This window comes from Takifugu rubripes, chromosome 3 (assembly GCF_901000725.2).
Source record: "Takifugu rubripes chromosome 3, fTakRub1.2, whole genome shotgun sequence".
Taxonomy (NCBI): domain Eukaryota; kingdom Metazoa; phylum Chordata; class Actinopteri; order Tetraodontiformes; family Tetraodontidae; genus Takifugu; species Takifugu rubripes.
Genome location: NC_042287.1, coordinates 5,335,324 through 5,361,952, shown reverse-complemented (window position 1 = coordinate 5,361,952; position 26,629 = coordinate 5,335,324). Strand labels below are relative to the sequence as shown.

The 26,629-nt window shown below is 38.1% G+C and overlaps 1 protein-coding gene across 2 annotated transcripts in view; it reads right to left on the bottom strand.

The window, feature by feature from the left end:
- Positions 1-15,002: 15,002 nt before the first annotated feature.
- Positions 15,003-26,629, bottom strand: part of LOC101062161 (plexin-A1-like) — a 161,722-nt gene continuing 150,095 nt past the window's right edge. For both annotated transcript variants that reach the window (XM_029833920.1, XM_029833921.1), the window contains exons 25-33: positions 25,091-25,237; positions 24,510-24,669; positions 24,047-24,150; positions 23,861-23,957; positions 22,238-22,428; positions 21,221-21,390; positions 19,625-19,837; positions 18,520-18,670; positions 15,003-16,723 (exon numbers count right to left, since the gene is read on the bottom strand). In XM_029833920.1, the coding sequence (XP_029689780.1) occupies positions 16,628-16,723; positions 18,520-18,670; positions 19,625-19,837; positions 21,221-21,390; positions 22,238-22,428; positions 23,861-23,957; positions 24,047-24,150; positions 24,510-24,669; positions 25,091-25,237 (1,329 nt within the window). In that variant the 3' untranslated portion in view covers positions 15,003-16,627. The remainder of the gene's footprint in view (positions 16,724-18,519; positions 18,671-19,624; positions 19,838-21,220; positions 21,391-22,237; positions 22,429-23,860; positions 23,958-24,046; positions 24,151-24,509; positions 24,670-25,090; positions 25,238-26,629) is intronic.

Genomic DNA, 26,629 nt, shown 5'->3' with positions numbered 1-26,629 from the left:
ATCCCTGTTCATTTTAAACTTGGCAACACACTTAGACAGAGATTGGTTCACCCTAATGACAAAACACCATAACACAAACAGCAATGTAGTTTATGCTGTCCAGTGCAGTGAAGAATGGGCAGATTTGTGACTTTGGTGAAACCAAACAACCACTGCACAGATGCATGACCCAACACAGGAACGGCAACTCCTGAGAACCTGATTCAGCTGTCCATTTACATCTAATAGATAAGGGACACTCATTTGAAGACCGTAGTGTAAATGTTGTTCCCAAAGAAAAATTATGGTTTGAAAGAGGAGTAAAAGAAGTCATCTTTGTTGAACTGAACAGAAGTTGTTCAGTTTAACTGAACAGAGCAGGAGGCTGACAACACCATTTGCTGGCCACCTACAATGTTGTCATGGGATCCCTCCCCAGAAAGTTTCACAATTGTTCACACCCAACATTAAATGATGACCAGGATGATCCATCCTTTAATGATGCACATTACCACCAGTGACCACTAATGATATGATTCAGTAAAGAAGCACGGTATATACTGTAACTCCAAGATTGATTGTAAATGGTTATACATGTAATCTTGTGATTTCTGTTTTGCAAAAATAAACAGAAAAAAAATAAAATAAGGGTTTTTCCCGAATGGATTCTGAGGTGTAAACAAAAATTTCACCTCAGCTACCAAGCAAAGATTTTCCCTCTCCTGAAGTTCATGCTGGAGTGCAGGTGTTCTGGCTGATCTTTCCTTTGATCTCTGTTAAGACATCAAATGCTGGTGGTGGACACACACACAGACACACACACACGTACACACAATCACACACATAGTGAATGTTTTGTAGTGGGTAGAGCCTATAAATCAATAGAACCACATGTACAGTGATCCCTCGCTATATCGCGTTTCATCTTTCACGGCTTCGCTGCTTCACGGATTTTTTCTGCGAGTCGTTCATTGCAGTTCTCAAATATAATCGCAGGTGGCATATCCGTTTATAAAAATCTTCTTGCTCAGAAAAAGAAAGAGCGCCAACAACTACCCATAACAATGTTCTTCTCTCGGAGAAAGACTCCTGCGCCTTCAGTAGAAACAGACGCTCCAGCGGAGCGGAGTCAGGACGAAGAGGCACAGCTGGGACTGGGAAATACGCGAGTGACAATGTTTCCAACCTTGTATTACTATATTAAAATTATTGTTTTAAACAAATTTTGGGCTTTAAAACAGGTTTTGATTTTTGGTTTCATTCTATAGTTCAGTATTGCATTGTAAAATAAAAATAAAAAAATAAAGCTGACTACTTCACGGATTTCACTTTTCGCGTGTTATTTTTGGAACGCAACTCCCGCGATAAACGAGGGATCACTGTATTTCAAAAACATGTATTTCAGGCTATCAGAAACACAGCATTAACAGGGAGTATTTTTTATTTTGGGGGGGGGGGGTTTAAAATCTCATTAAACTGAAGATGGATTAGTTTGATCATGAGCAGGATAGAAAGTCCTAGTTTATTTGTAGGGCAAATTTTCTGATCACATCCAACTCTTGTGTTGTTAATTTAAAACAGAGTCGGAGTGGTATTATCTCTTTTAATGAGATGTAATTTTACTGGATGTGGAAAAAGTGCACATAAAACATTATGCAATATACAATTCTATAATGTTGTAAATCAGTTAGTAACTCCAGGTAAATTACCATACCAAACTTATTTACTACAGGTTACAGTTAATAGATAGCAGAACTATCATTACAATGTGATCGCAGACAAATAACAGAACTAAAAGTTTTGCGAAGTCTGACCTTTTTAACCGGATGTCCACTAAGCAAGCCAGGATTGCTGGCAGCTATTAACTTACTATACACAGGTCAAAACTTCCCTGTGTGTCTTTGTATAGTGGGTGTCTGTGCATGTCTGAACTGGCTGCCTCTATCTGTCTCTCATATGTTTTGCTTATGAACTGGCTGACTTGCTGGAGGAAAACAAAAACATGTAATGGTTAGTTGAGTAACAGTCTATAGAAAATGAGCTTACATCATCTTACATCAGCTTACATGTTTTTTGCAGATTTTCTGCAGCATTTTAATAGTACCGTACACATTCTGTTCACATTCTGTAAGGATTTCTGGACAGCTTTAAACAAATTTTGAATCCTGTGATATATGTGCAGCACATATTTAACAATTTATATACTGTACATTGTCAATTTCTGTACTACTTTCTACTCTTTTATTTGTGGTCTCTGTCTTCACTTTGATTTCTGCATCATTGACAACAAACAATGAGCCCATTGCTAGGACAAGCATTCTCTATTTTCCTTCATGAAAAATGACAAATACTGAAGACTGCACATGATGAATGAACTACATGTTATACTACTTTTCTAGTCAGCATTTGACCACTCAAAGTGCTTTACCTTAACTATACTCTGAAAACACTTTTTCTCACCAAAATTCACACTCTAATGGCAGAAATATCAAATAAGAATAAAAATAGGAAGGTTGTACTATGAAAAAAGATGCATATCAAAGATGCACATCAAGTTTATCTCAACAAATACAATAAAGAAAGAATGAAACAAATCCTCTCTTCATCACACTATTAACATTTTAAAAAGGGCAAATCACAGGCTGTCACCAGTGTGTTGTAATGAAGAGTTCTAAAACAAAATACAGTGTATCTAAATGTGTTCTGTTTCTTCTGTTTAATTATTAGTACAGTAGAAATGTGTCTTTAGTTTATTATGAATTCAAATTACTTAGGCTAATTACTCTTTTGATGATACAGAGGAATCCATTGAAAATTTGATGGGTTTAGGGCATGCTTTCTTTTTACCTATTTTAACAGCAATACATAACACCTTATTTATTACTTTAATACATTTCACTACTTCGTGCAGACTTATTTTTAAAAAAAAACAAGCTCCTGCTTTGCTTCATTACTGTTCTTCATAAATTTATCAGCAATAAAATTCACTCCATGCAGAGGAAACCAATAAATAAATTGAAAAATTAGCCAATTCTTAACAGAATGACAGAGGAAACAGGAGAGAGTGTTTCTGTCATATTTAATCAGCAAATCCATTTGTGTTCAACCAGTGAGGACACGTGTGGTGAATCTTAAAAAAACACACTCAGTTTTCAAATTTTTCTTGATGAAAATGACAAAATGTCAGTATGTTTTGTGCCAATAAATTAAAGCAAAAAATAAAAAAAATAAATAAACAGTGAACCTGACAGCAAAACAATTAAATATCTTGCTCAAGTAGTCTACATTTTTGCAAAATGGAATAAACAAAACAAGAATAAAAGGGTATTCTATTTCCTGACTCCTGATTAAACATGAAGATGCCCTGACTGGTAATATCACCTTGCTTAATGGACATATCCAAGGACAATTTGTAAACAAAATATGTTAAGTAATGTGCAGATTAACACATTAACAGAAATGGGTTTTATGTCAACTTGTTCTCAGTTATACATCCCATGTTCTCTTCTGATGTAAAATATCTATATATGCACCAGTGTTGAAATTGCTTTGAATGTATGTTATATTCTGTCCATCAGTACACAATATTTAAGTAGGGGGAGGCCTGAACTAAATCAATTTCTGAACTCACTGCATTTGCTATGTTTCATATGTGTTCCAGATATAGAGATGCTTGTCTGCTACTTAAATATTTATGTTGGATGTTTGAATATGATACAGAATAATGACCATGTAAGTGAATAACACCGACTTCATGGTTCCTGCCCTACTTTTCCTTCTAAGTTAAACTTTACTGCAACTTTACTTCTTTGTCATAGTTTGGAAGTAAACCCATACACGAAAACCCAAGAAAATTTGCACAAATATATTTCAAAGAGTTTGCAAAAAACTTAGAAAAATGGCTCAGCAGTGGCCTTTAGACGGCTTACATTAGTGGCTTACATTAATGGATCTGTCATGGCCAGTGTGTTGGTGCCTTTTGTTTGTGTTTTGTGTTCCTGGTGTTCTCATTAGGGGGCGTGGTGGGTTCACCTGGATACTAGTCGCTGGTGCCCGTCACACCTGCACTGGTTACCAATCAACACTCTTCAAAAGCCGGTGCCTCCCATCACTAGCGTCTGACTGTTTTCATCGACTTTGTGGTAAATGTGGGCCAATATTATCTTATTGTGTTCCTTCCCTTCATGTAACTATCCCTGTTTTTCTCACGTCTCCTCCTAGGTCACCACGTGCCTCTAATTCGGAGGAATGATATGCACTCCTCACCTTTTCTCCACGTGGTGCAGCTACCTGAGTTAATTAAAATCTTGTGTTCACACCGTCAGCTCTTGTTTGTCTGATAACGGGTCCTGCCTGAATCACACCCTAACAGGATCTCTGCATTAAAAGCATAAAATGACCACACCCCCGTGGAGTTTTGTGTTTTGTTTTTGATTTGTATTTGTTTTTTTAGAGTAGGCAAATTAATGACAAAGAAGATCAAAGATGGAGAAACAATGTAAAATAAAAGGATGAAGACTGTTCACCAGTCCTTATTACCACACACATTATTGTCATGGTTTAAAAAGATTTTCAGCCCTGAATTTAGCAATATATTACTATTCCACCTTACTCACAGCGCCACTGGTGGTAACAAGAAATACTTCTTACACCTTCTGACAGATACTGATCAGAGTTCAAGGGTCATGAGAACAGGGGCATGGGAAGGTGGGTGGTGGAGGAGTGTGAGTACCCATTTAACACAGCTTCTTGTAAACTAATTTCAAGAAAACCAATAGCTATGACATCAGTAAAACTAATATAGTTGCTTGTCACTCTCACATCAAGGTGCTCAGCTTCAGTATTAATGGTCAGTTTAAATCTATATTGGCCAAGATGCCTCTTAAAAGCTCTCTTTAGTTGTAGTCTTATTATGTATGACCCACTAAGTCCCATGCTCCCTCCTGTAGTGCAGTGCTGGTTGTATCAAAGTCATGAGTAGTGCTGGAGAGATCAGGAGCCTGGGAAAATTTGTGGTGGCGAGAGATAAAGGGGGTATATGAGGGCTTGAAAAACATAAAAAAATGACAGTGGAAGTGACTGAGGATGACAGGGGCTTCAGAACAGTAGTAACTGTGGGGTGGTCTACAGTGACCAGAGCGTCTAGCATCCGCTCTTTGGAGCAATCTGCTCATTTTGCAGAAAGATTGAGAGAGATAGAGATAAAAGTATGATGATGGCTTGGTGGCTAGTGGGAGGAAAGGTGAAGTGAGCTTATGGGGCAGCAAGAAGCAAGCCAGGCAGGGGGATTTGGTTTCTGAAAATACCGTGAGTGGAACCACATGCAGAATTCTTAATGACACATTTGCTTTTCATAGGCTCCCGGGTTAGTCACCACTTCTAAGAGAAGCTCTTCCAATCAAATTTCAAGTATTAGAACAAGTCTTGTGTGGATGCTATTTTGGAAACAATTCATCTTGTCCATATATAATTTTAACAATTTTTCATCACCCTGCACTAAAATATTTGCATCCATTGAATTAATTAATCTGCTTATCATGCAAACAGTCAACCCACAACATTAAATTCATTATCATCAGGTTAATTCAATAAAACACAATTTAAAGATAGTTCAGCTGTCTGTACCAAATGAAATTTGATTCCAGCTAAACTAGAAATGGTAAGTTTGTCCCTAAATTATAAGTGTTTATGTAAATGGTAGAAAAAAATCACCACCAATTCTCCACTTTATCAGATACTCTGGAGATTAATATTTTCAAGTTGTCTTGCATCGTGATTGTTCTGAGTACATCCAGTCACATGGCCATTGTAGTTCACTTATAGAAAGTTTCTATGTCAAGTTTTACTGTAGATCTATTTAAAATGCCTAACTATCGCATGACACATCTGAATTTATGATTAATCCTCAACAGATGTTTCTGAGTCTCAATGTGTGCTGTTACATATACTGGTTGGGGGTGGGGGGTTTGTATGCTTTAATGACTCTGGGGGCTATACCAGTTGGGGCATTTGGGCTTATTGTAGGTTTAATCATGCTGGACAGGTTCAGGGTGAGAAACCGGACTAATGCAATATGTAGTCCTCCACATTTGGGGTTGAAGAAAGGGCTTGTAAATGCACAACAGACCATGAAGAGAGACTCCTTCTGGACTCCTTCTATATAGTATTGTGTCTTGTTTTACATAACAAGCCATAATGATTGAAATGGTTTAACTGAATGTGAAAAAGGCACAACATCCTGGAACTGTGGGAATTTATAATAGTCATGGTCAACTACTGCAACACCTGACTGCTGTCACTTTGTCAGCATCTTTTGTCTCATAACTGTCAAGTCTTACCACCACTAATTCTGATTTGGAACATTTCTGGGGACATCTTGACTCAAAGTAAGGGCCTTCTGTCTGAGCATTCCACAGACTAGAAGCAGCCTTAAGCTTTTTGACAGCTATCCCACCTGCAACATGATATGGAAGTGAAGACCAACAGATCTAACCATTGTTTTTTAACAAAAATCTTCCTTGTTTGCTGCTTATGTACATTGGAGTCATCTACATCAAAAAAAGGCTGCAATAGGAGGTTTCATTCCATATTGTCTTTCTGCTCTGACACCTTCTAAAAATCACCCTTTAACCTGTTCATTTTGGAATAGATCAGGGGTCACCAAATCCTGCTGCCATGCTGTCAGTCACTGAAATGGCAGCTCAGGAAGATTTATCATCTTATGAACCCCACCACCATCCTCCCAACCACAAGTGATTCAAATAAACTACTTTGTAGATTACCCTGCATTGTACCAATGGTTTAAAATTATTATATGCTTTCAATTTGCAATCTGATGTGACTCAAGGCCGCTCAACACATCATAGACTTTGCACATTATAGCTCATAACACAACAAATGTGTTATGGCCCTGCACTACCTTTGTGACATGCAGGATGCACCCTTAACCAGCACTCAAAAGCTTAGTCTATGTGATGAGGAGAAAAGCTTAGAATAATAGTTATATTATATTATAGTTAATTTTATCAATTCAACTTTGTTTACATAGTGTCTGTTATATTCAAGATTTTCTTAATGGTTTTTAAATAAAAACCAAGAGTCTGACCCCCAAATATCAAAAGTGGCAAGGGACAAACTCCCTTTTAACAGGAGGGCTTATATGGGAAAACCGTTTAAAGCAAACATAGGAAACATTTTTGCGTTGACATATTTTACCATAACAATACGTACAACTCAGTTTATTTGTGACCGTGTTACCAAGTATGTTAAATATCTGGCTGAGATGCAGCAATCTTGTTCTTATTAGAGTGCACTTTTCCAAATTCCACCACACCCCTCAAAAGTCTTTCGTTGCAGGAACCTAAGCTAAAGTAATAAGTACATGGACTTTTTCTGTTACAGTGTTGAGTTCCCCTCCGTACGCTCTGAGTACTATCCCATAAACAATATGCATAAAATGTTTATGCATATTGTTTATTGGCCTACAGTTTCACAATATAACCACCATAGTTTGATCCACACTAGTACCCAAATCCATGTCAGTAGAAAGGGTCACATCTGAGACAAGAAAAGCTGTGTAAAAGAAAATTATAGCTAATTGGTAGAAAATATTAATTTAAATTCTGGGTAATTTAAAGAAACATAACATTGTGTAAAGTATGATATTTACAACATTTTTAGCCCTGTCAAATGTCATATTTGAGCCAAGCATTACATTAAGGTAATTTCAGCTTTGCCTACAGCAAACATGACTTCTATCTGCTGCCCTCTCTTGATGCCCTGCTCTTATTTACCCTGCTGCCTTTCATTTGCCAGGGCTACATCTAGACGGAATGATTGAGATCTCAGCCAGGTAGTATTATCCATATACTTCCTTAGAGATAAATTCATCGCTTGCTCTTGATTCTTTCCCTGCTGCTGCACATTTCCTCTTGTTGCTTTTCCTCAGATTGTGTCTAACTTCTCGTATATTGGTCAAATAGAGTACCTTCATCATGGGTTAGGCTTTATGACAGTGGTGATTCGTGAGAATGTGACAATGTCAATTATTCTTTACATCTTAGACGAGGCCGGTCTTTTTGCAGAGGGATGAGTGATTGACTGAACAAAAAAGCCTCCAGGCGAAGAAAGAAAGAAAGAAAGAAAGAAAGAAAGAAAGAAAGAAAGAAAGAAAGAAAGAAAGAAAGAAAGAAAATGGAAAAAAATAGAAAAACACAAAACTTAAACACATACAAAATACACATGCACGCGCGCACACACATACAGTATTGTGCACAATATGTACTGTATATGCAATAATACCACACATGCTATGAAATATCTCCAGAGGTGCCGAGTATAATAAAGAACATAAAAGTGTAGAGGCCAATCTGATTGAGAGGATTGTGCTTTTAATATGCAGGTCAGATTCTCTCCAGAGGTCTAAATTTCCCCTATTTTACTAATGGACTTCTAATTTTAATAGGTTGCCTATCAAATCAAATATTCCTGGGGGTGGGGTGGGGTTTTGGAGGATATTTTAAACACAATAATTTGGAATGTGTATTTAACCGTGTTATGAGGACTAAGACATGAGGTACATTGAGTATCTTCACTGTTTTCCTTGGGCCAAAAAAGATTGGAAGAGATTCAGTGAGAAAATCTAACAGCAGTCAAATAACAAAATGTTAATTTCATTGAAGTGAGACTGAACTGAAAGCATAGTAAAACATTTTTAAAAAGCAAAACATGAACATGAACTATTTAAACATGATATTGTCAGTCCCTGAAGTTCTGCTGCCTGTTTGACAAAGGAGGAAGTCAATTTGATGTTAACTGTAAGGAAGAAATGAGGGCCTCTTGCGGAGCTTCAGACCGGTCTTAAAGACATAAGGTCTTGGATGTCTTCAAATTTCCTCCTTAACTCAGGAAAAACTGAGGTCATGGTGTTTGGTCCTGAACCTCTCAGGGATAGATTAGATCACATGATCACTCTAGATGGTATCTCATTAACATCTAGACTCTCTGTGAGAAATCTAGGAGTAATTTTTTTAAAATCAAAATCTCTCCTTTAACTCACACATTAAAACAGTCTCTAGAAGTGCCTTTTTTCACCTGAGGAACATCACAAAGATCAGGAAACTACTGACGCGGCATGATGCTGAAAAGTTATCCATGCATTTGTTACTTCCAGGCTGGACTATTGTAATTCTTTATTATCAGGATGTCCAAACAACTCTTTAAGAAGCCTCCAGGTGATCCAAAATGCTGCAGCCAGAGTTCTGACAGGTATTGACAAAATAGATCACATTACTCCTGTATTGGTGTCTCTTCACTGGCTGCCTGTCAAATTTTGAATAATTTTTAAAACCTTTCTTTTGACCTACAAGGTCCTCAGAGGCCTAGCTCCATCCGACCTGGAGGGGCTAGTGACACCTTACCAGCCAAACAGACCGCTCCGCCCTCAGAATGCTGGTCTACTTGTGGTCCCCAGAGTCTCTAGGGGTAGAATGGGGGGCCAAGCATTTAGCTACCAGGCCCCCCTGCTGTGGAACCAGCTCCCTGTCCAGGTACGGGAGGCTGACTCATCTCTACTTTTAAGATTAGGCTTAAAACCTTCCTCTTTGAAAAAGCTTATTGTTACTAATTCTGTAGTTCCAGTTACTATCATAGACGGACAAATTATCATACTTAGGGGGTCGTCTAATCATTAGGTTAACATCTTAGTTATGCTGTTATAGGCCAAGGCTGCCGGGGTCCAGAAACATGATCACCTGACAGGCCTCTGTCACCCCACTGGGAAATGGTCTCCTCTCCTCTCCTCTCCTCTCCTCTCCTCTCCTCTCCTCTCCTCCTCATCACATAGACTAGTGATGTTATTTCTTGTGTAGTTTTTCTGCTTCTCTCCCCTTCTGTATTCATCTACAGCATAGGCGTCAAACTCTGGCCCATGGCCAAATTTGGCCCGCAATGTAATTATATTTGGCCCGTGAAGCCCTACCAATTGAGCTGGCCCACCGGTATTATCTCTTAAAGCGCATGTGCTAATACTACAAATACCAGAATGCTCTGTTAGTATTTTGGTGTGAAAATCCACACTCCACATCAGTTGGTGTTGGCAATGCACCAATTTGTGGCTTGCCAACCACCACGAAAGAGGAAGTAACCTTATATGCTAATGCTAATTCTGGCACCGCACTACCCCTCTGAAAAATGGTAAAAAGAAAGGCAGAAAATAGCACCTTTCTGAACAGGTAGGAGGCAGAATATCTGTTTAGATATGTAAAAGACAGACCTGTCTTCCTTGTATGTGGAGGCAATGTGCATTACAAGGAGAACAACAACAGATGACACTATAAAACGCAACACTAAGACAAGCACAAACACCTGAAAATGACTCAAAGGTGCCAGAAAGTAGAAGAGATAAAAAGGCATTACATTTACATTAAACTAACTTACAATGGCAAAAGATTACTGTTGAAATTTAAAAGAGAAGGCTGCAAATAAAAAGAGAAGAAATTAATGCCGGTGATGTGTTTTTTTTATTTTAATTTCGATTTTGCATGTGTGCAATAATAAATTATTGTATTGTGTTAAGCTTTGCTTGTTCCATGTTCAGTTGTTGAGCAAATCTAGTTTGGGTCCATGTCAAAAGGTTCCCTGTTATAGCTGGAGGAAGATTTTTTTTCAATAAATATCAATGTTGGCCCGTGACTTTGTCCCAGTTTTGAATTTTGGCCCACTGGGTACTTGAGTTTGACACCTCTGATCTACAGGTATCGCCGACATCAGTGCTGCATACTGACCTCCGACCCCGCTGACCCACTCAACCTGACCCGACAAAGCCTACTTTACTAAATATAATGTATTTCTGTATGTACTTTGTGGAGTATGTGTGCCTATTCTCTCCTCTACCTCTGCTCTCGTCTCCCCTCCTCCCCTCTCCTCTCCTCTCCTCTCCTCTCCTCTCCTCTCCTCTCCTCTCCTCTCCTCTCCTCTCCTCTCCTCTCCTCTCTCTACCCAGCCGGCCATCAGCACAAGGGTCCCCCTACATGAGCCTGGTCCTGCTTAAGGTTTCTTCCTGTTAAAGGGGAGTTTTTCCTTGCCACTGTTGCTTGTTGGGGTCAGACCCTGGGATTCTGGAAAGCGCCTAGAAACAATTTTGATCGTAAAAGATGCTATATAAATAAAGATTGATTGATTGATTGATTGATTGATTGATTGATTGATTGATTGCTTGCTTGCTGTCTCTGGGGCAGCACCCCAGGCAGGGTAGGTATGAAAAGGGTAATTTATGGTGCAAAATATATTAAGTTATTATTAATTACTAAAGTTTATCTGACAGGTCAATGCAATTTAAAAGGCAATAAAATATCTCCGATATAGGTCAAATACAGCATGAATACAGCCGTAGCATAAAACTCTGTCAAAAAAATCTCTGTCAAACTAATCCAACAGTGCTACATGATCACTAGCACATTAGCTCATCTTTGCATGTTGCTTATGTTTTATGGGCCATTTATTACCTGTGACAGATTATTTCTAAACATTTCCTTTTGATAGGTACAATTTCTGTGCACCATGACTATATCTGTAAATTTAAGTGTGTATTGTTCTTATATTTGTTCCTTGTAATGAAGACTAATAAATCTATGCCGTTACTATGATGGTACATTGTAAAGCAGTGGGACAGTAAAGCAAGTGGATATGGATACTCTTCAAACTTGGCTCTGCATTTTCTTAGTTGGCTTCAGGAAAAAAGACTTTTTGAACATTGAGTAGAAAATTAGACAGAAGCAGAACTATTGTCTTTAGCATACTGCATGGTGCATATTAACACTAAAGTCTGTTTGCTACTTTTGTCTTCCAAGTTTTCTTGTGTGCAATACAAGTTATAACAAATCTAAAGGTTGTTCCTACTTCTTAATGAACAAAGGGAAATGAAAACATCCAACAAAGCTGATTTAGCAAAAACATGTTTAATCTCTCCTTGATGGTTGTCTATTTACAAATAATAAATCTGCAAAATAGGAAAGAGCAGAATATTTACAAGGGTGTGAAACAGCCAAAACCTGTCACAGCAGCTTAAAGTTTGAAAATCTTAAAAAGGTATCAGAATTCATACAGTATTAAAACCCTTAAAGGAACATTTTTCTTCTTCCTGTATTTCTCCTCTTTAATCTGTGTGTGGTGGTACTTTAAGTCCTAAACTTCTCAAATGTACTTTAATCAAAATGAACACTGCAGGTGAGAGAGCTGGAGGGATGAGAAACTTCAGAGTTGCTGTTGGGGAGGATCCAAAATTGGCAAATGAGGGGAAAGTATTAAGGTGCTGTGGAGGTGTTGGAGTGTGCAGCCCAAACTGAAAAAAAAGACATCTAAACTTTGTATAAGGGGTAGTTTGAGTCAATTCCAGAAGATATTCTTATTTCATCATGGTTTACTTTGTTTTTTCTGTAGGTGTGTATCATTATAATGGAAGTCATGATTTCAAAGGCTATCCAACTGTCTAAATTTGAGGAACCTGAAATTGGAATCCAAGATGCACACCTGCCTAAAAGAAAATAAAAACATTTAGTCATTTCTTCCCCAATTCATTTTGTTTTCTGGCAATAGCCAGAAGGCTGCCATTAAGCAAATTTTACATTCTGATATGCTGCTTTCAAATAATAAACTTGTATTATTGCACAGTCATAATCATGTTAGATATAATGTCTTAAGAGATAAATCAAAATAAAATGTAATGACATACAGAGGTCAACTACTCCTACTCCTACGTTTACACAATATAAAAGAGAAGGGCTATTGTAAATATTAAAATTAAAAATATGGATAAAAACAGTATGACTGAGTCTTTTTGTGCTCAGAATATCAATCTGCATATTTCATGAACATTCTGAAATGAAATTGTGTTTGATTTTTAAAAAAAAATCTGTTTTTATATCTAACAGGTGTAATAATCTTAACCACCACATTATATGTAGATGTCTTTTCAAAACCAATAAAGACAAATGTATTCTCAACTTTAAGCTTTTGTTAATCTCTTTTGTTAATCTCTGCTGAAAACATTGCACTCTGTGCAGCTTGCAAAAATGTCAAAACTCTGTTGTTTGTTAGCAAAATAACACGAAGGAAATTTTCAGGAAATGTTGAAGGTGGTGAAAATGACCAACCAAACACTATATATGTGTGTGTCTGTAGACACACACACACACACACATATATATATATATTGTCTGTTACAATCAAAATTGTTTCTAGGCGCTTTACAGAATCCCAGGGCCTAACTCCAAACAAGCAACAGGGGCAAGGAAAAACTCCCCTTTAACAGGAAGAAACCTTGAGCAGGACCAGGCTCATATAGGGGGACCCTCCTGCTGATATATATATACAAGTCAAAGGTTGTAGAATCAACTCACTTTCAAAATCAAACAAGATAAATGCTAATTTCCTTCAGTATTTAAAAGACTTGAGACAAAATTCATTCTCTCCCTCACATCAGTCAAAAAGATTTTAGCTATATTATACTGTCTGTCTTTTTTACCCTGTCTAGATTAGTGATTCACATAATGAAAACTGTTTTTTCTTTTGTCTAAACATATGTTTATGCTGTCAAAAATTTGCCAACTTTTATTGTTATATAAATTTTGGACTGTAGCGTTTTAGCAAAATACCAGCATGAATTTGATTTTGATGCCATATGGATGGTATGGTATATTTGATTAATTTTTCCCTAAAAAAGTATATGAAGAAAACTGAAATTAAGATCACATTGTCAAGATTTTTTGCCACCTTGCAGTATCACCTTCATGTGACTTTTTCTTTTGTAAAATAATGGCACCTTACTGGGAAAAAGCTGCTCGAAGACAGCAGGCTGAGGTGTGAATTCAGGGAGTGAAACTCACCGTTCACGCCAAATAAAAGAGTCACACTTTTGTTTTTAGTGGAAAACAGCTGTGTGAACAGTTATCACTTGAGATATAGTGTTCCATCTGGTGCTCTCTACGAGTTACTCTACAAGCCAGTCTGCTAACTGCTTCACTTCACTGGTACGTAACACGTATTTCAGGTGAAATTAATTCAAATCTAAAAAAAAATGCATTGGATAATTATTACTGATATTCTGTAGGTCAAAGATACAGTGCCACTTACTAGGCACTTTATTTGGTACATTTTCCCAAAGTTACACCGTGCATGTGCAATCAAATTTCTACTTTCAGCCAATAGAGACTCTCCTGCCTTACAACACCTTAACCCTGAAGTAGTTATCCTACAGAAACAGAAAACCACACCATGTATTAACAGGACATAGAGGCTAGCAGGCTAATCAAGTGGTACCAACTTTTATGGTTCTTAAACAATTATTCCCTGGTTAGCACTGTCACATTGAGCAAGGGGATGGCTGCTGACTCCTTTCAGAGATGGTTTAATCAATAGATCAAATTTCACTGTAGAGTTTAATATTTGATGAGTCAACTATCACACTTGCAGGCTGATATTGAAAGACTTAAAGGTTCACGCATTATCATTTTGTAATTGCTGTTGTGCACATTAGTAACAATTGAACATTGAGAAATATAGCTTTTTTGAATATTCCTGCTGGCCATGCTCATCCCTTTATCAGCACGGTGTGTACCTTCAGGATGTGATGGGTACCTCCAGCAAGTTAAGGCATCATTTTAAAGTAATATTTTGGCCTCCCAGGTGTACCTAAATATTTTATGTTCCTGCAAATACATGGCTCAAAAGAAGCTGTATCAAGAGATCACCTCATCCATCTGAAACTTTACATACTTCTACTTTATGAAAAAATGGCACTGTCCCAGGCGTCAGCCAGTAGTAGCAGCTCCCTACACCTAATTGTTCTTTTTTAAATTTAGGCTGCTACTACAATTCAATTTCCCTACGGGGATGGACAAAGTAAATCTTGAATATTTTTTACTGGCCGTATCTCCCATAGAATATTTCCATTACCTTTGCTCATTTTACACATAAAGAAAGGAATGTCTTTTTGAAGAATGCACAACAGCAGCACACCATGAAAACTCTTTTACACCCTTTAAGAAGAATTTCAACTTGTACAAAACACAATAACCTAGCTACATTGCATTATTCTTTCAGAAACCACATTTACATTCAAAAACAAAACCTTTAGCACCAAGCCAAAACAATAATTAATACTACTTAACCTTCGTTTGCACACCAAAGCTTGCCTTCATTTGCAGGGTGAACATAAAAAGGAGAAAGAAATAATGTAAGAGGTGCTGCAGTCTTTAAAATGAGTGACTTCCCAGTGCCCAGAGCACAACTGTCTGCTACTACAATACAAGAGCATACTGAGATTTGGATCTTTACTATGAACACAACTGGCTGCATGTCTGCAGAAATTCGAAGTCATCCAAGTTGTATTTTTTCATACAGTAAGAAGAAAGTCGACTGAAATTGCTCAAAGTTTCTTGAGGGCCTCTCCAGCAACAGTTTCCAACATTTTGTGCTCTCGCGGGAGTGTAAATATCACAACATTCTGCAAGTCATGCAGACTTGAAGATGTCTCAGAAGTGAAACATCTTCAGTGAACTTTAAGCCCAGTCAGCTTCAGCTTCTTCTATGAAATAACTGGCTGCATGGCTTACAGGTGACTTCCAGCCGAGGGATATATTTTTTTAAAAATATTTTTTACTCTTCAACTCTTACTTTCAGTACATTTTCTTTTTTTATAGTACATTTTATCTTTTTTTTTTTAAAAAAAGTCTCTGTACTAATCAAACATTCAAAAACAAAACATGGCACAGGATGACTTTTTCATTGGGTATTTGATCTTGGAAATATCACATTTTTTCAAACTCTTGTACATTACAATGGAAAACCTTGTTTTCTGGCTACAAAAACAAACAGTTTTCATATATATATAGACCTTTCTGTCTTTTGATTTGCTTTGTTGTGCAAATTCAGCAGTAACAGAAGTAACAGCACAGGGGAGAGTAGGCAGTTCAGGGAAAGGAAACATCAAATCAAATGTGATAGATAAAATTCCTTTTCCTAGATCTGTGTTGTTCCTGTTAATAGAAGTGCTGGAGGAGTTTTTGGAGGAGTATCCCTGTACATTTTCTTCTCTTACTCAGTTGCAACATATTACCTATATTTATATGACTAATGTCTCGCTGAGAAACATGTTGAGAATCAATATCTTTACCTGTTTCTCATAGGCTGTCCTGACAGCAGAGAAATAAAAATAAAAATTCCTCATCAAGTATCAAGGTACTGTATCCTGCATTGTTAGTGGCTCACAATCTTGAACCTCAGTGTTGGTTGAGGGAGGTGACTGGTCGGTAGCTTGAACATCTTTTTACTGTTTCAGCTTGATCACCAGTTAAACGGTTGATGAGAATATGTGCTCTCCTGAGCTAATGTTCCAGTCATGTGATCATTTGGATTAGTTGGTTGGAGGCTCAGAGAGACTGACACAGAAAGAGGGAAAAGCTAACGCATTCCAAACTCTGCAGTCCCTCCACCGTGTTGCTGGCACTTATGTCCTTGCCATCTTTTCCACTGTTGCCTCCTGCTGTCTGTGACGAGGAGAACAGACTCTAAGGGTCCAAATGTCACAAAGGTTGTCAGAGAAGGCTTATTTGTTGACCGGATCTCAACAAGTTGATTTGTTGAGCAATCCTCAACTCGCGAGGGACATGGTGTCAATGACCTGCTCCAGCTTGCCACGGAGGCGCTGTCGGCGTGATGGCTCATCTTTCTGTAATGCTGTCAGAATCTGGAACAAGGATTAATTCAATAATTAAAGCGTTCATAGATACAAGTAATATATGTACTGTATAAAAATTTCAGAATTTTCTTTATTACTGTCACTAGCCTTAATAATAATTATCACGTCAAATAGTGAAACTTGGTCACATTTTGATATGATAGCCCTCCTATGAATGCTATTACGGACATGTGAATAATATGCACATACCTAGGGTTGGGTTTATGCTTGGGGGTAAAAAATCAAGCATATCAATGTAAAGTCGTACAACCTAAAGTTGGACAAAGCTGTTAAGATGAATCTGACTACATGCTATAGGACAGGAAGAGTTATAGTCCAACAGCTGTGAAATTTAAATACTCTAAATGAAAACAGTTACATGTGTCCTGCATATACATACACTGTATATATAGTTACATGACTCACTGCATTGACTTTTACTAAAAACAATAGAAACATTTAAACAAGCAGCAAAAAAGAAGAATGATAGAAACTATTTTATGATGACATATAATCTGCTGCATTCCTATATTCACCACTTAAAGCAGTGAAAAATAAGGTGGTGGTGATGAAAGTTCTAAAAAGTTTTTAAACTGCATTTATTTAGTCTTGCATTCTGCTACTGATTACATTTTGATTCATGCTGAGAAGGTCAATAGGGCAACACTGAGAGCCAGAGAAATGTGATAGTGGTATGTTTATGGTCACCAAATATGTGCGCAGTAGCAAGTGTGTCTTGTTAATTGCAAACTGAACAAGTCAGGGAGGAGCAGCCAAGGAACAGCGATAAAAGGACTGTGTGTTGATGTGTGTAGTTGCTATAATCTGCACCATTACAGTGCATTTATGCCAGTGTGTTGGTGTGTTTAAGGTCAGGGCATGTATGGTGGCTGGTGTGGAGTGTGCAGCTGCATGCCTCTGGATAATAGGTTGTAATGATGGGGGACATTTACTCTGAATGGAGGCAGCTGGAACCAAACTACTGTGGGACTGATGTGATGGCGGGTTAAAAAGGAAGAAAGGAGGTGACCCAATGTAGCCTTTATCATATGAAAGCACTATTAAGATGGGGAGATGTTGCCATTTAAGAGTAGAAGGGAGTTGCAGAAAACAGACAGCAACTCTGTCTTCATTTGTTAGAAATTTGTGAATAAACATAATAAAACATGCAAACTAACTAAGGCATGCCATTATACTAATATCAATTATAGATCATGAACAAGTTGTGTCATATTAAAGCAAAACTATATTTTAAAAAAACTGGTGACTGGACTCAATTTCTAATTGGATTATATAAAATTTGAAGAAAATAAAATAGAGATTGGTGTAAATCTTACAGCCACAGGGGTGCTGACCCCAGAACTGACCACAAATGTAACTGCTGTGTAACAGTCATTATACTCAATATGTGTCTCCACTGCCAGCATTGTAACTGTTAGGGACATTACAGTAGAAGTTTAGTGCTCCAGTCCAAGAAGAATATGTGGCCTATATTTGAACTAAATTCTGTCAAACTGCAGAGCAGAAAGAACCACAGATGACCTATGCTTTGTCATGACTTGATTTTTAAAAATAAATATATATTTTTTTAAAAGTAGGCAATCAGAAGTTCTAGTCCTAAGACACTTGGAAGTTAAAATGCAGTAAAGCCTCACGTCCAACGGAGATTTTTGCTACAACTATTGGAACCTTGAGGCTTATTTTCAACATTACCCTATTTTATACTTAAATTGGCATTAAAATAGATGGGTTATAAATATTAGAAGGATGGCAGGGCATTAATTACAGCACTCAGCTCAGCTTACCTCGTCTTTGTATTTGGTGATGTAGGAGTAAATCTCATGCAGAGCTGACATACTGTTAAATTGACTGAGGTGCAGGCGGGACTGCTCTGCCAAGTAGGCACTCATGTCTTGATCACTGATAGCTGGCATACGGGAGATATCAGAGTAGTACCTGGAGAAGAGTTCAGGTATAAGTTACCCTTTAGATCCCAAAATGACCTGATAAATATTAGGAATGCAGACAGTTTTTGCTGTTGAACACTTGCAAAGGTCATTGGAATTGGGAGGCATGATTAAACAAAGCAGGTTTTAACTGTATTGACAATATTTTTTTAACTGTATTTATATCAACTATGAATTATTCTATCTTGATGCAAAAAAACAGCATAGGACTTGATGTAGATCACTCAGGATATTGCTGCCTTTGTTGGAAAAAAAATAGTGTTTTTTTATGTTTCACTTCAGCAGCAATAGACAATGGACATCTAATTAACTGGGGTTAATCAGATGATTTTTGTTTTTCATGCCATTTCACTACTAAACACAGCTGTTCTTGTCTAAATCTTGTCTGTTCAACACTTATGAAAGAACAGTACTTGTCTGTGAGTCGCTGTGAGGCACACTTCTAAACAAAGCCGCCCTAAGATTACTGGACTAGACTAGTGTTGCAGTATAATGCAAGTCAAGAATATTTGTCTTTCAATGATGTTTTCTCCTACCTGATAATGTCATTGTATTTCAAGTCAAACTAAAAATAACATTTCTGTGACTATATAAGCTGCTTTAAATGTGCAATGTTAAGATAATTAGTGAGAGTTTTGTTTTTTATTTCTTGGGTGTAAAGTAGCAATTGGAAATGTATTATGTACCACAGTCATGTAATAACTATAATAAGTTCAGATTCAAACTCAGCTCCATATAATGTTCATATTTTAGTTTTAATTTGTTAAACCCTGATTATCAATATATCTTTTTAAATTTCAATTAAGAACCCAATGACCTTGTGTGACCCTGAATAGTAATAATTGGTACAAAACAAAACAATGGATTGATGGGTCATTTTTTCATCTGTAAAGACACATTAAAAAGAAAATAAAAATATTTTTGTTGTTATTGTTTAACTCACCTCTCTACCCAGTTCTTGTAGTTGGGGATATCTTTAGCATATAGAAGCTTATTCGACGGAGAGTCTTTTCCTAATTTGTGTTCTGATGTTGAACAGGAGTCCATGAAGGTCTGGGCCACCACAGACAGACATGCGTCCGTGATGCTGTTCTTATGGATATCAAAAACAAACTGTGGGTTCTTGATGACATTCACCCAGAATCGCAGAGGAAGACTGGAGTGGGGAGAGAGAATTCACTGTGTTTTTTCTTCATTATATTCATTAAAAAAAAAAAAGAATCCATGAAGCTGTGGAACACGACTCTGGAGGCCAACTCAAAGCCAAATGCGCGGGTGAGCATCAGATGTGGCATATATCAAGGAGATGCTCTGTCCCCCCTGCTGTTCTGCATAGGCCTAAACCCCCTCAGCCAGATCATCACCAAGAGTGGTTATGGGTACCAGTTCTGAAGTGGAACAACCGTCAGCCACCTCCTCTACATAAATGACATCAAGCTGTATGCCAAGAACGAGCATGACATCGACCCTCTGATTCACCTGGGGGTGACTGTGTGGGGATACCCCTGAGACAGTCCAGCACATCACAGCAGGGTGCAAGATGTTAGCAGGCAAGGCATACATGGAGCAGCATAACCAGGTGGCTGGCATAGTGTACAGGAACATCTGCACTGAGTATGGACTGGAGGTCCCAGGGTCTAGGTGGGAGACACCCCCGAAAGTGCTGGAGAACAAGCAGGCCAAGATCCTGTGGGACTTCCAGATCCAGACTGACAAGATGGTGGTGGCCAACCAGCCTGACATCGTGGTGGTGGATAAACACCGGAAGACAGTGATGATAGATGTAGCAATCCCGAGTAATAGCAACATGAGGAAGAAGGAACACGAGAAGCTGGAGAAGTACCAAGGGCTGAAGGAGGAGATGGAGAGAATGTGGGGCATGAAGGCAACAGTGGTCCCAGTAGTGATTGGGACACTAGGGGCAGTAATACCCAACCTGAGTAGATGGTTCCAACAGATACCAGGAACCACATCAGAGATCTCTGTCCAGAATAGTGCAGTCCTAGGAACAGTTAAGATCCTGTTCATAACCCTCAGACTCCCAGGCCTCTGGTAGAGGACCTGAGTCGGAAGGAAGGAAGGAGGCACCGCCCAGGATGGCAAGGAAGAGATTTTATATATGTGTGTGTGTGTAACAAGATAGAATTAAGGTTCTTATATGACCAACATATATAATTTTTTTAAATACAATTGATTTGTAATTCAATTTTCCATCTGTAAAGGCCACTTTACTCAAGATGACTGGCTATTGAAAAGAACTCTTTAATTCTTACAGTGTCAAGATTATCCCAGAATGTCGGGAAACCTATTGAGAGAAGTTATAACTCCGTCCTGTTATTGAAATAAAGGTCACAACTAAATTCTTAAAAACCACCAATATTCATCATATAGCATTGAGCTTGGCCAAGAAAAGGGAATATGGAAGTTACAAGGAACCAAACCATGAATAAAAGGAGAACATACACACATCCAAACATCTGGTAAGGTGGCATCACATAAGATTACAGTAATAAACTTTGTAAAAATCAATCCAACCCACCAGTTACTCTTCCAGGTATGTCGTACATCAAAATCTGTGATAGAGTGTTTGTCTGCCTGCTCATCCAAAAAGTCAAACATGTACTTGATGGCGAGTGGCAGTGCACTTCCTCTGTGGGCTGTGCTGAAAATGGTCTCAAAGAGATCATCAACAAACTTCTGTAATGTACCCTGAGAGGAGAGACATAAAGGGAAAGTTAACCTGTAGTTAACTATAATCATTAATTTAGATTCAATCTTAATTTGTTGATTCACTTTTTAACATGATATGTTTAACTTTTTATTTCAATTCTTTTATTTGTGAATGAAGCTTTTTTGTGCTGATGCACACCCTGGAACATTGCAATTCAATATAATCACATCAAATGAAGCTAAATACATTTCCCTAACTGCACATTTGTTTCAGACTTCTCCATCTCGTAAAATCTATTATCACAGAAGCCACAGCAAAATAAAATGAGAATGAATTCTATCTCTCTCAGTGATCAAAGAGTTGAGATCTGCATACGGTAATTGAGGGGTAGAAGCTTTAGTAGAAGCAAATTGACACAGAAAGACAGATACAGAGAGACAAGGAGATGAGAGCTCTCTCTGTTTCTGTACTTATGTAGACTCAAATTGTCCAAGATATCTCATTTCTGCCTCCACTTACTCCACATACATGTATATGCTTTATTAAATGTCATAGTAGCAGTGTAAATTGATAATGCAGTGTTGCATTTGCTTCAGCTTCAAATAGAAAAAATATACTAGACTTAAGAAAACAAGAATAGAATAGAGTCCTGAAATGGCTCCTAGTTTGTTGAAATCAGTTATTATCAATTAAAATGATATATATTACATATAGTTTTATTGGATTTTGGAGACTTATGACACACAAACTGAAGTCTTTTTTTCATGCTTAGTCAAAAAAAAAATCAGCATTTTTAATATGCTATAACAGGATGGATCATTGTTCATTCTTAATCTCAGCACAGAAATTTGTAGCACTGAAGCTTTATTTTTCTCCACATCTTACCTTTGTAGCTAATAGTCTTGTCAGGTAGATCTCGGAGACCATCTTGCTACCTCGGTCACCTTCCCTCTGGTCAGAGTGGTCGTGGTTCTTCACAAGATGCCACAACTTGGTCCCACTCTCCAGGTCAGGAGTGATCATAGGTGTTCGGGATCTTAAGCTATCTGGACTACTGGCTGTCCTAAGCATACTCTCTATAGAAATCAGTGAAAAAAAATCGTCATTCAAAACAACAAAACACTTTATACAGGGAATTATTTTACATCTGGCACATCATCGATAAATAACACCAACTCAAAAGTAATAATTTTTATAATTGTAGCTACTCCTTCATTTTTTACCCCACCAATGTTCTTTATTACTCATGCTACTGTCCTATACAACTGTACAGTTATGCTGCAATTACTATTGAGAGTTAAAAGCAAGGGACATTTGCAGTTCCTCATGGATAATAGTAATAGAGAGAAGAGGTGACAAGATAAAAGAAGGTTGCTGATGCTTGTTGTAACCCTTTTATGTAACCCCTTTATGGAAGATATAAGGATTGGGCATGATACATTTAATAGCTAAAGGGACAGGGACCCATAAAAGCCAGGGAAGAGATGTAAAATGGAGTAAGAGCTAAGTTATCTGTAATGCTGTTGTCTTTTCCAGCAGGGTGTTGAAGGACTTTGATTCTATCAGGACCAATAGTGGGCAACACCCACACCCTTCCAAAAGCACACCCTTCTACACACAACAAATGTTCAAAAAACAAATGAGAACAAGTAAGAATTGATATATATTTAAAAAAATATATATTCACTGTGAAGTAAAGTATCTGTGTAAGTCTGTGAGCATATTAAGGAAAATAACCCACATCACATCTTGTTAAACAGTGTGACTGCTTTTATTAAGGTTGTTTTCTTAGAAAATTCTAGGAATGATCAGTGCTGCATGAATCTATGGTGCAGCTTGACTTTGAGTTCATTGTTTAAGTCCCAGGCCTACAGATTTTATTTTTTCATTGTTACAGCATTGCCCATAATTGAAACACAACAACTAGCCACCAATTGTTGGGCATAGTGGAACACTCAGTGTCTCTTTGTCTTTATTAGGAGACAATATTTGTTTTTGGATAATTCTGAATTGTTGCACTTTGACCTACTGTGTTTAAAAACTGCTAAAGACCTTAATTAAAATTTCTAAAACTATAGCAGTTTTATCAGCACCACAGGCCATTATAACAGGCCAACTTTGCAACTCCAGGGTAATTTATTTCCTGCGTAGTTGAATTTTCCAATAAAATAAAGCATATAGGGGTTTGAGCTCCATTTATCACTGAGTGCCAGGTGTCCTCTCCCTCACTCAGGCAGCTCAGGATTGAAATGTCTACTTCAATGCCATTCACAGAGAACTTGAAAATACATGTGGAATAGCCTTGGCCTGGGCTGATAGCACTGGATCAAAATGATTGCCCGTCAGTGGGATGGAGGTGAAAAGAAACAACAACAATGGAGGCCAATCAAAACAACAATAACCAAAGACCAAATAACCAACAACTAAACTGAATGAAAGTCAAGAAAGGTAATGGGGGTAAACAGCTGGGGAGGGGGCCCCCTCAGAAAAAAAAAAAAAGAATTGTACCATATCGACTGAGGCTCTTGGTAAAAGTAGAGGAGTTGGAGATGTTATAGGCAGAGTTCTGCTTTGGCACCAAGGCGATCACTGAACCATCTGTTACCTGCAAATCAAAACGCACGGCACAGACACTCAGATATTATTTCTCTGTTTAGTTGTACTTGCTGCGCAATGTTGTGTCTGCTCATTTACCTGGTAGTGTGCCAATGTGTTGAGTCTTTTCCAGTCATTGTCGATCTTAGTTGTGACATCTTCATCTTGTAAAATGATTCTGGCCATTCGACCTTGGCGCCATTCTTAAAAATAAAAGCAAAAAGGTTCATGCTAAAATAAATAATATATCATTCATCTTCAAGTTTTCATTTGCATTTAATTTTTCAAACCCATGGCTTTTTTTAATTATTAATTTGGTAATGTCTCCGATCTGCAGTGTACTGAACTCCTGGACCTATGATCTCACAGCACCTACTGTTGGCCTCCTGGGTAATGAAAGAGGAAAGGGGGCAAATACATATAGAGGAGTAGAAGTACATCATATATGCAAATACCTTACTTAAACAGAGGAATCAAAGCTAGAGGTAAGCAGGTCAGTGGGGTCGGTTGGCAGGTCAGCGCACAACCATGGGGTTGGTGCTACCAGAAGATGGATACTTACCTAAGTCCATATCTGATGCCTTCGGCCTTTGTGAATAGGGGCTGCCCTTGTACACAGCATCAAGAAGCTTTTCTTTGACCTGAGTGATGGTGTCACAGTTCAGGCACTTGACTGTCACCTCGGCGGCATTCTCATGCTCTGGGTTTACACAGTGCAAGGTCTGGTAGGAAAATAATTAAAAAAAAAAAAAAGCAAAATAAAGAGCATTTCAATGCCTCGAAAAGAATTTGCACACATTGTATTAGCTGCAGTACTGTGGACACATTATGATGTTTCTTTCTTTGTATGTTGCTGCAATACCTCAAAACAATGTAATAAAGTACTATGGCTATCAGAAAGTTCCCAAACCAAACAAGAATTTGCAATAGACACATAATGATTACTACTGGACAGCTGCTGGGATGTGTCATGGGCAGATCATGGTCTTTCTCTGAGCACATTCATGTTTACCCCAGGACAAATTCCTTAGCTAATTAGATAAAGGACAACAGTTACATTGCAGGAACTGATTACGTTTTGCAAATAAAGATTTACACATACAGCAAAGCACAGAAATTTCAGAAACAGTCACTTTTTCTTACCAATGTTTTGTAGTCAATCTGTTGCCTTATGAGCTTGTCCTCACTGAGGGAATAGCGGGCTTCTCCTGTGATGGCATCTATGGGTCCCTTTTCCATCTGCTGCTTGATGGCACAGTAAAGCATGAACAGGGGCTCCCCAGCACACTCCTGGAGATGGAGGTGACAGATGACAAAAAGGTTGCCAACAGTAAAGACATCTTTACAACCTTAATGTTCAGTTTTTTGCTAATGCTTCCCAGGCTAACTGAAAGAAACAAATCAGGACAAAAACATCCAATTGTTCTAATACTGTGTAGAAATGTGTAGAATAATTTTTCTTTGTCTTTTTAACTTGCATCCATACAGGCTCAAGCAGGTTTTCTGTAATAATAATTTGTTTTTTTTCTCGGTAGAGAAAATGAGCTTGATTGTTGTTTGAAAGCTTCTACAGGAAGCCATCGGTTGTGCCATCGGTTGAAAACCAAGACCTGGCATCCTTCACAGGAACTGTCCCAAGCCACTGGTTCAGATATGTGGATGACACCTGGGTCAAAATTCAAACAAAAGAATTGGAGGCATTCTCAACCCACCTCAACAATACAGATGATTACATCGAGTTAACCAGGGTAGATGTAAAAGAAGACAGTCTGGCCTTTCTGGACTGTGCAATTAAGATTGAGGACAGAACCCTCAGCATTGAGGTCTATAGAAAACCCACACAAAGATCAGTACCACCAATTTGACTCTCACCAACCACTGGAACACAAGTTGGGTGTAATCAAAACCCTACAACATAATGCTAGAGAAGTAACTACCGGTACCACAACCCAAAGGGAAAAGAAGGAACGGGATTATCTTAAACAGCACTCAAAACATGTGGTTACCCAAACTGGGTCTACACAGAGACCTCCAAAAAGCAAAGAAGAGGAAAGAAACGAATGCCACAACATTTCTATCCCCTATCTGTCTAGAGTTACAGAAAAAATCAGGAGAATCCTCTAGAAACATGACATTCCAGTGCAGTTCAAACTTTGCAGCACACACAGACAAAAACTAGTACACTTGAAGGACAGGACACCAAGACAAAAACAAAGCAAAGATATCTATGCTGTATAGTGCCACGTGGAATGCAATGAACTGTACATTGGTGAAACTAAACAGCCTTTCCATAAATGAATGGCCCAACACAGACATGCCACCTCTTCAGGACAGGACAAAAAGTATACCTACACCTAAAGGAAAGTGGGCACTCTTTTGAGGACAATCAAGAACGGGTAGTGGCCAGAGAAGATTGCTGGTTTGAGAGGGGTGTCAAGGTAGCCATCCATGTTAAATTGGAAAATCCATCCTTAAACAGTGGTGGTGGGCTAAGGCACTTCTTATCACCCACATACAAAGCAGTCCTCCACTCTTTGTGCCAACATTCCAAAACTACACACCGTATCACACACACACACCGTAACTCATCATGTGTCCTAGCAGACAAAGGGGAAGCACCCAAACTGAAATTAGGTGAACTTCCTTACCAATGACCCTGCCAATGACTCTCAGATGACCACC